At 40.5% G+C, this 10,435-nt stretch overlaps 1 protein-coding gene across 3 annotated transcripts in view; it reads left to right on the forward strand.

Moving 5' to 3' along the window:
• Ift80 (intraflagellar transport 80) overlaps positions 1-9,502 on the forward strand; it is an 81,119-nt gene extending 71,617 nt beyond the window's left edge. For all 3 annotated transcript variants that reach the window (XM_087899460.1, XM_087899458.1, XM_087899459.1), the window contains 2 exons: positions 4,984-5,107; positions 7,867-9,502. In XM_087899460.1, coding sequence (XP_087755586.1) covers positions 4,984-5,107; positions 7,867-7,977 — 235 coding nt within the window. In that variant the 3' untranslated portion in view covers positions 7,978-9,502. The remainder of the gene's footprint in view (positions 1-4,983; positions 5,108-7,866) is intronic.
• The last annotated feature ends 933 nt before the right edge of the window (positions 9,503-10,435 follow it).

The raw sequence follows: 10,435 nt of genomic DNA on the forward strand, positions 1-10,435 counted from the left end.
GTAGTTGAGGTATGTTTCTTGTATGCAGCAGAAGGATGGATTCTGTTTTCGTATCCATTCTGTTAGATTGTGTCTTTTTATAGGTGAATCGTGTCTTTTTATAGGTGAATTAAGTCCATTGATATTAAGGGATATTAATGACCAGTGATTGCTAGTTCCTGTTATTTTTGGTTTTGGTGGTGGTGATGGTAATGTGTGTGTGTGCGTTTCTCTTCTTTGGGATTTGCTCATGTGGGATTATCTATTGCTTTTGTTTTTGTGGATTTGGCTAACTTCTTTGGGTTGGAGTTTTTCTTCTAGTACTTTCTGTAGGGCTGAATTTGTGGATAGGCATTGATTAAATCTAGTTTTGTCATGGAATATCTCTCTGTCTATGTTGACTGAAACTTTGCTCAATATAGTAGTCTGGGCTGGCATCCGTGGTCTGTTAGTGTCTGAATAACACCTGACCAGGACTTTCTGACTTTTTTGTTTCTATTGAGAAGTCAGGTGTAATTCTATAGATCTGCCTTTATATGTTACTTGACCTTTTTCCTTTGCAGCTCTTAATATTCTTTCTTTATTCTGTATGTTTAATGTTTTGATTATTATGTGGTGAGAGGACTTTCTTTATCAGTCCAGTGTATTTGGTATTCTGTAAGCTTCTTTTATTTCCATAGACATGTCCTTCTTTAGGTTAGAAAAGTTTTCTTATATGATTTTGTTGAGTATATTTTATATGCCTTTGAGCTGGACCTTCTTCTCCTTCTTCATTTCCTATTATTCTTAGGTTTGGTCTTTTCATGGTGTCCCGTATTTCCTGAATGTTTTGTGTTAAGAATTTGTTGGATTAACTGGGTGGTGATAGCGTACGCCTTTAATTCCAGCACTTGGGAGGCAGAGGCAGGCAAATTTTGAACCATTTCTTTCACTTGTTTGATTGCCTTTTCTTGGTTTTATTTAAGGGATTCATTGATTTCTTCCAATTTTTTGGTTGTCCTTTTCTCAATTTCTTTAAGGGAGTTTTTCAAATCCTCTTTAGGGGCCTCAGTCATCTTCATGGAGTTATTTTTAAGGTCGTTTCTTCTGCTTCATCTGTGTTGGGATGCTCAGGTCCTGCTGGTGTAGAACCAGTAGTCTCTGGTGGCGCCGTGTTGGTCTCTATGTCGCTGAATGTGTTCTTGCACTGTTGTCTACCTGTCTCTTCTCCAGTTGGAACACTTGGAGCCTGTGTTTCAGGGGTCCCTTTTCCTCCCGCGGATGTAGTTGGGGGCTATGACTCCATTAATTGCCCCTTCAGGTGTAGCAGAGGAGAGCCTTTGGTGATCGTTCCTCCAGGTGCCTACAGGTCCAAGGCTCAAATGGTTGTTCCTCCTCGTGTTGGCAGGGCTCAGGCTGCAGTGGTCAGATTATTTCTGGAGGCCACAGCTGTTGGTGGCCCCGCACTGCTGCCCATGGTTCTCCCTGCGGCCTGGGCTGGCCGGCTGTGCTGCTACTCGCTCTTCTCCTCCTGGCGGGCTGGCCCAGCCCACCACGCGGCTGCTCACGCTTGAGAGGTCCTTTTCAAACACTGCTATGTTAAGACTTAAGTTTGTTCTAATTCAGCATCATGAATGGCTGGGTGTGTGCATGGTGATAATCAAGTTAGCAACCAACACTTAAATGCTTGCACATTCTCTAGGGCCCTCTAATAAGTGTTTTATGGTTTGAATGGAGACCCAGAAAAGACTGCTATGTTGTGAGTAGTTGATGCTTTCTTAGATAGGTTTTGTTTCTTTTTGTGTTTGCTTATAATTTCCACATCAAAGAAACTGGACCTTTAGAATTTCCCATCTTCTCAACATTGTTGATTACATCATTTTGGGGACTGTCTCCTGAATTTGCTACAAAGTGGTCATGAATCTAGAGCCTTAAACTTAGAGGTTAAGTTTATTTGGGGGATGAGGAGAGGGAGACTAAATACTGGTGGTATGTGTATTTCTACAATGTCTGGGTCATCTGCGGTTCTCAGGTATCAGCAAGTGTTGGTGCCCACTGCTAGATCTCTTAATTCTGAATGACAGAAGGAAGTGTTGGATGGTGCATTAGATTGCTTTTGAGGTCCCTGAACTCTACCTCTGATGAGACCATCTAGAATGGGATAGGTTTTCATTCATTCGTGTGTTACTCTGCTTGAGAAGCATGCTCTTACTGGTTGTGCATCTGTTTTTCATACCCTGAATTCAGAGGTTGCCTGCACCTTAGTAGAATACAGAGCCTGAAGACTTGTGGGTAGGCAGCTTAGCTGTTTGGTGTCTACTTTGGACACTGAGTGTTAATGTTCTCTGAGAAACTGAAGTTAGGAGAGGAAAGATGAATGTTCCAGGTAACCACATTGACCTTGTGTATAAGTGTTAATAGAATAATTTCTAATTGTCTGTCAGTTATATAAAATGCTTTTAATTTGTTCAAGTTATGCAAAAGGTCTTATTTAGAAGTTATCATATCTTTTTATATAACTTCTTCCTATTTAAAATACATGGACTTATTCCAGCCCTAGAATCTAATGTCACATTTGTTTGGTTGCCAAACCATTTTAAAACTAGAGACACACTGTTCCCAAAACCCTTATATAATTTGAAGTAAGTTCCCTCCTAAATGTGGTAGAGAATCATTTTTTACCCAGTGTGTATGCATTTAGAGACTACTTAAAATAGCACATATGTAAATCTTTCAGCCATTACTCTTCAAATAATTAATGTATGTTTTATTATTATAATAATGACAGTAATGTAGATAATACTCAGAACCTAACCTCAGAATACCCGATTAGACATTATATTGTCTTTTCTGCATAACTAAATGTATTGATGTTTGCATACCAAATTACTTCCTTAGAATTTTTGAAAAGCCCCAGTTCAGAACAGCTCCCTATGTCTGCCTGCTTTCACTTTTGCAGGTAAGATGTCCCTCCCAGCCCATCACTACTGTCAGAGTCTCCAGGGACACAGCCCACAGGCTCAGGCTTGGGTAAATAGAGCTCTAGAAGGAACAAGGCACCTTGATTATCACTGCTCATAATAGAGCCTCTGTTACTTTATTGTTGCCTTTTGTTTTCACTTCAGTCCCCATCTGCTTGGCTCATTTTTCTCTGAAAGACTTAAAGTTGCAAAAATAGGAAAACTCCGGGAGTCCATGACAGTTGGTCTTCTATTGCTGTCAAGAGATGCTGACCAGAGCAGCACCAGTAAAAGACAACACTGCATGGGTCTTGCTTTCAGTTTTGGTTTAGCCCATTTCATCATCGTGGGGAATGTGGAGGCACTTCGGCAGGCATGGTGCAGGGGAATCAGTTGAGAATTCTACATCCAAGACCCACAGGCATCAGGAAGAGTGAGCCACTGGGCCTGGCTTGGACTCTTGAAACCTCAAAACCCATTCCCGGTGATACTTCCTCTAACAAGACCACACCACTTCAACAAGGCCTCCTCCCCTAATTCTTCCCTGATGACCAATCATTCAGATCTGTGAACCTATGGGGCCATTCTCATTCAAACCACCACAGAAATATATAACGTATGCTGATCTGTTTTATAAGAAATCATGTTTCATCATCTTGGCATTCCTATTGGTGATATTACTGAGTTACATTCATATTTTTATATTGTTTTTGATAGCTCCTTCAATTGCCTACCAATTGTCAAAACACACAGAGTTTAGAGTAAGTGTGTATGGGGGAGAGAGAGAGAGAGAGAGAGAGAGAGAGAGAGAGAGAGGGAGGACAGTACATGTGCCACAGTGCAAACATGGAGGTCCGAGGACAAGTTTGTGAAATTGGTTCTCTCTTTTTATCTTTATCTTGGTTGAAACACAGGTTGTCAGATTTTTATGGTTAGTACCTTTCCCTGCTGAGATATCTTTCTGGCCCCCAAAATTCTTTCTAAAGATATTATTTAGTTTGGCTAATACTGAAGAGTCACAAGTTATAAAATATTAATGTCCTGTCTTATCTAAAATAACAGATCCATCATAGTTGTCCTGTTCATGTCATGGTGTAGGAGAGCACACGAGACCTTGTGAATTGATGCCCTTTTGAGTACTTTGGTGATCCTGGAGAGACACATGCTGCACTTGGCTTTTCTTGACTCACATCCCGAATCATGCTCAGGACTTTGAGGAGGCTGAGGCCCTAGTCAAACATATATGGAATCCTGGGCTGAGACAATCTGTTCACCTCCTTGCCGGTTATCACCAGGATAAATATGTCTCTTTGGTGTGGTGCTACTGTTTTTTTAGTAGTTCTCCTACTATTTAAATAAAGCCTTACTTAAAATAGCATAGTCTTATAGATACATTGATTAAACTATAAAATTTCAATGACTTCTTAGCATTTTCTTTAAATTTTTTAAATTTTTAAAAATTAATTGATTGATTGATTTGTGCACATGTATATAGGTGGAAGACAACTTGGGGAAGTTGGTTTTTTTTTTTCCCCATCATTTGGGTCCTATGAATTAAACTCAGGTCATTGGGCTTGGTGGTAAGTTCCTATACCTGCTAAGACACCTTGCCACCATAGCATGATATTTTCCAAGATTCAAATAGTAGTAACATTTGTCATACTGGTTTTAATATTAATTTTCTATTTTATGTGATTTTAAATTTGACATAGTAATATCACTTTTATTCCATAAACCTATTGTAGATTCACAGAAATATTGGGTATTTACTTTTTATGATTTACCAAAATATTACTGTTTTACATACATCTACTCTGCAGTACTCACCAAAGGAGATGGAGATTGTATAAGCTAGTTAGGGTCTAGGATGCACACCTCACAAGTAGTGCTGACATCGTATTCTGCAGAAAAGACCCAGAGCATTTATACTTGTGTTTGTACGAGAGTAGCTGTCTCGTCTGGGCTTTGAGAACACAGATGGCTACAGCAGGAAATGGCTTTCCAGACTGTGGGGTAAGCAGAGCAGTCTTTTGTCCTACCTCTAATTTGTAATTTCTCCTTGTAGGGCACTGGAGTTGGCTGTGAAATACAAAACTCATGTTGATACAGTTCTTGCTTATCGTCAAAAGTTTTTGGAGACATTTGGTAAACAGGAAACTAATAAACGATATTTGCAGTATGCAGAAGGTGTAAGTATTGCACCGTGTCTTATCATAGTATCTATGCTTTATATAAAACATTCATCTTATGACAAAGCCATGTGATTCATACTTTGACTGCTACATTTGAAAACACCAAGAAATTCATCAAGCCATCAGATGACCATGCACCTTCCTGCTTTGCGCCTGGCACTCACAGTCTCCCTGCATTCCAACCCTTTCCACGTGTGACATACACATTTAAAAAATTGTTTATGGGGCTGGAGAGATGGCTCAGTGGTTAAGAGCATTGCCTGCTCTTCCAAAGGTCCTGAGTTCAATTCCCGACAACCACATGGTGGCTCACAACCATCTGTAATGAGGTCTGGTGCCCTCTTCTGTCCTGCAGACATACACACAGACAAAATATTGTGTACATAATAAATACATATTTTTTAAAAATTGTTTTTTATCTGTCGCTTCCACCATGATCTGTCTTTAAAAAAAAAAGTTTTAATCCTTTATTGAACCCTGTACTTAGGACAAGGCTCAACATAAACAACTGTTAAGTATTTATTGAACAGAGAAGACACACAGGATAAGAACTGAAAACAGCAGATAGTGTTTTAGTGAAGTTTCTAGGACCACCAAGGATATAGTTTAGTAATAGAGCCCCTGCCTAGCATGTGTGAGGTGCTGGACCTGATCCCCGGCTCCGCATTAAATGACGTTTTCTGAGGGGTGGCTGATGGGCAGTGTATTGCTCTGGAGAGAGAATGGGAGGGAGCCCTGAGTGAGAAGACTGAGCTGGAAGCGCTCAGAGACAGAATTAAGAAAGGCAGGAAGCCAAAGAAGACTTGAGTCTGTGGTTACCGAGGGCAGTGTCCTAGAGGAGTCAAGAGAAACGGGCTCGGAGACCCGAGGGACGAGGTTAGCCTGGGGCAGAGGAACACAGAGGGTGAGGGTTAGTATAGGCCAGTTTATGAGGATGAAGACACGTGACTCCATGCCTGATTGCCATTTTATTCTCTGTTAAGTTAGGCAGCCAATCTCTGCTAAGAGTGGGCTAGCAGGGAACTGGACAGAGCTGTTAGATATGGAGTTTTAAATGCTTTTATGTGACTGACAATTGACTAGGGATCAAAATAAGAGGGTCCAAATAGTTTGACACTCCCTATAATAGAAAGTATGGCTTTTGATGTAGAAGTCGCTTGAAAGAGTCTGATAACAAACAACTTTACCTTAAACATATTGTAAAAATATTCTTATTTAGGACGAAATTATCCGTAGAACACAGTCCTAAAGCTGGATAAATGCCAAGTAAGATTAGTCAGTCATCTCTTGCAGGAGACCCTCCCTCCGTGCATGGTCCACTTGTGTACATTTGAACAAGTAGCTAATCATGTCACCGGGTCAATGACAGACGGACTGCTGCAATGCGGCAGCAGGGCCACCAAGTAGTTATACTGTGACCGACTAGAAAGCAAACATAAGTCAGATTAAGGCGGGAAGAAGGCACAGGCAGTCAGCAAAGTTTGTCTTCAGAAAATGTGTGCATTGCCATTTAAAAATACCAAGTTGTGGCCTGATTGGAAGTCAGCCTTTCAATATCTGCTCTGCTGTTCAGCGGGCTGCCATTGGGTTCTCAGCACAGACAGTTTTCTTCTAGGCTAAAAGAAATTCTATTAATTATTAACCAGTCTATCTGATATATTATAGATAAATATGGACAATTATTTTTAAGGTCATCAAAATATAAACAAATTACTTATTGGAAATTTAGATATAGCATATTGGAACATGAAAGAACCAAATGGGTCAATCAACTACTAGCATAAAATAGGTATGCGGTTCTGTTAAGGTCAAGCTAATGTCCAGTTTCTTCAGCTGAGTCTTCTCAGACAACAGCAACTGCTTTGGTCTGGTTTCATGCCGTTCACCCCTATGTGGAGGTAAAAGCCTCTTCATTGCTGACCAAGTCTTAGAGCTCTGAGTCTATTTCATAGTTTAAGCTTAGTCTAGGACTCAGTTTTTCCCATGTTTTGCCTCAGAGGACACCCATTCCTAAATAAGTGATCTTCAAATTTGTTTAACAGTGGATTCCTAAAGAAATAAATATTCCTAAAGAAATAAATATTTCTAAAGAACTTGCTCATAGAACTCAGGCAGAGGAGTCCTTTCCTAACATCATGTCTTAGGAGCTTTGGAAAGGATAGGTCTAAAAGAAAAGCAAACAGATGGAAATCTTTTCTTGCTCTCAGGTGTCTCCCAAGCCTGCTGTCCTCTGCTCCTCTGGCTTTCATCAGTTGGCGACTGCCCCTCCTTCTGTCACTGTGGGAGTGGTTGCAGTGGAGCCATTCGGGGGGGAACAACCTTACCTTGTCTTCCCTCGCAGCTGAGGCTGCACTGGGAAACTCGGCTTCTGCCATATCCAGAACAGAGTCGACGCAAACACCCTAGGTGCTGCCCTGCCTGGTTTGCTTTTGTTGGGAGCAGAGCAGAGTGGCTTCTTTACGTTATTCCTAAGCTCTACTGCAGAATCCTGCGGTTCTGTGAACTGTTTCCATGCACTTTGTAAAGAGCTGCACAGAATGGGGGTCTTCTGAATCACAGCACGAGTCTTTGTGTTCTGGACGCGCTCTCCTGATCCTAAAGGTAGCTCCTGGGTTTTCAGCATTGCTTCCCTTAACTTCTCGTTATACCTTCTCTCTCAGTTTCGGAAGCCATATATTGTGTTTTGTTTACTCTGGGTTACTTTGGATTAAATGAAACAAGGTGTAAGCACGACTCTCCTTTCCCTTCTGTTGTAGCTCCAAATAGACTGGGAGAAAATCAGAGCGAAAATTGAGATGGAAATTACTAAGGAACGTGACCGATCGTCCAGCAGCCAGTCTGTCAAGAGTGTGGGCTTAAAGCACTGATGCCATGCAGACCTCTAAACTAGTTCAGAGTAACCAAAGATGTGCATGTTTTGTTTGCTTTAAAAAAAAAGGCATAATTTGAAGGCTAGTGTTGTCTCTGAATGGTAGAGTACTTGCCTAGCATGCATGAGGCCCTGGGTTTGATCCCAGCACCATCCAAAAAAAGGCATTATCTTTAAATTATTATATGCACTGTCTGTGTATTTAGTACCGAAAGTACATTCAGGAAGATTAAGTACAAAATATTGATATAATTCCTTCATTTATATTTTTCTAGTCTAATAATTAACAAAATATTCCTATATGCTTATCTATGCCCAAGTAATGTTAATTACATTCTAGTTTTTTTTATTTCATTATTCCTGGTTCTTTAGTATGATGAATAGTTATTAATGCTTATAATAAAGCCTTGAGGTTTTTGCAATGTATGTTATTATTTCTATTTGATCTATAAACTGTAAAGTATCTCCCATAGGTTGTAAAACAAAAGTACATGAGAATGGTGTGAGGAGATGGTGCATGCAGACACTTGTACACCGAAGTCAAAATTGATAGCATTGTTAAAGTAAGAAAAGTGGGAACAACTCAGATGCCCGTCCACTGGCAATTGCGTGAAGCAGTGTGCTGTTCTCATGCAGTGAGTTCTTCTTTCACGACAAGATTGCACTGTGACACACGCTGCAACACAGATGTGCCTTGGAAACGTATTCTCCGTGAAGTGAACCTACCACAGAAGTCAGTCCTGGAAGACTGACTTACACGGGGCGCCTACAGCAAGCAAATTCTTCCAGGCAGAAAAGAGAAAGGGGGACTGGGACTGGGGAGGGGCTGGGGTTTTGTTGTGTGATGTGTGCAGAGTTACTGTTTGGGGTGAGCAAGTTCTAGAAATGGATAGTGATGATGATTGCATAACATTGTGGACATTAATGAACCTCACTTCTCCTCTTAAAAGATTAAAATGGTAAATTTTATTGATTTATTTTTTGCCATACTGAAAAAGAAGTGGGAAAATTTCCTTTTCTTCATTCATCTCAGACCTAGAGTTTGAATTTTCAAAGCCAGCCTCAGTGGGTAAGCCTGTTTGGTTGCCCTTAATCTAGCACATCCCAAATTGCTGTCCACCAAAGCTTTTTAGCAGTGGCACGAGCGTCCCTCTGAGTGTCCCTGAACTTGGAACTGGTAAGTCCCTGAACTTGGAACTGGTACGTTACGGAGCGCGTGCACACTCCCTGGGAAGCACTGCCTCTTCCCCTCCTTTGTAATTTCTTGTTTAGTTGTCTTTCATAGAAATGCTCCTTCCCAATATGTTCCTGTTCCTTTATGAAATGGTGGACTGTTCAGTTCTTGGTGCAGAATTTGGATACAAGAGTGTGTGTTCAGTTCATGTAATCTTAGGAATTTACTTATATGTTGTATATGTTTTCTACATTGTTAAGTTTCAGTGTAATGTTTAAAAAGAAAAAAATGGTTAAAAGGTTAAATTTTATGTTTAGTATATTTTACCACAATAAAAAGTGAAAAATAATGAAGTAGGTCTCTATTCTTTGATATTTTACAATTAATTCATTTTGACACTGACTGCCTAGACTTAGCAACAATCACCACAGAGGCCACGAGCCACAGCTGGATCGCCTTGAGTTTCTGGAGCCCCTGGGTACCTGCACTTGTGTCTGACGTGGCAATCCATATAATAGAGTTGTTTATAGAACTCACTGGAAGTCTTCACTTAGGTTTCATTTAGAAGGATAAATGGAAATGTAAACAGGTGTGTTGAGGCACACGGGGAAGGCCCTGGGAAGAAGACGGTCACAGAGGAACTTCCACATCCTGACCATCTTCCCCACTCACGAATGTGTTCTACAAGGAGCTTCTTCCCCAAGTCTTGATGTCTTGGAGTGTTGTAGAGTATTATTTTAAGATGTGTTGCATTTGTTTATGCTATGGAACATTTGTTTAATGATGCAAAGATGTGTTGTATTAACTCTGTGAAGTTGTGTTACTGTGCCTGTCTAAAACACCTGATTGGTCTAATAAGGAGCTGAACAGCCAATAGCAAGGCACGAGAAAGGATAGGTAGGACTGACTGACAGAGAGAATAAATAGAAGAAGAAAAAGGGAGGAACAAGAACAAGGAGAGGAGTATGCTAGGGGCCAGCCTCACAGCCAGTCACGGAGTAAGAATGGAAGTGAGATTTACAGAAGGAAAGGAAAAAATCCACAGTCAAAAGGTGGATGAGATACTTTAAGTTAAGAAGAACTGGTTAGAAACAAGCCAAAGTAAGGCCAGGCAGTCGTAAGTAATAGGAAACCTCTGTGTGTGATTTATTTGGAGCTGGGTAGCAAGCCCCACAAAAGAACAAAGATTCAAAAGAGTAAGAGTAAAAACCAACCAACATCATTGAGGTTTTCTGTTTTGTTTTTAAAGTCAGAGTTTGACTATACACACCTAAATCATTAA

Source organism: Myodes glareolus, chromosome 20 (genome assembly GCF_982192425.1).
Source record: "Myodes glareolus chromosome 20, mMyoGla1.1, whole genome shotgun sequence".
NCBI classification, from domain to species: Eukaryota; Metazoa; Chordata; class Mammalia; order Rodentia; family Cricetidae; genus Myodes; species Myodes glareolus.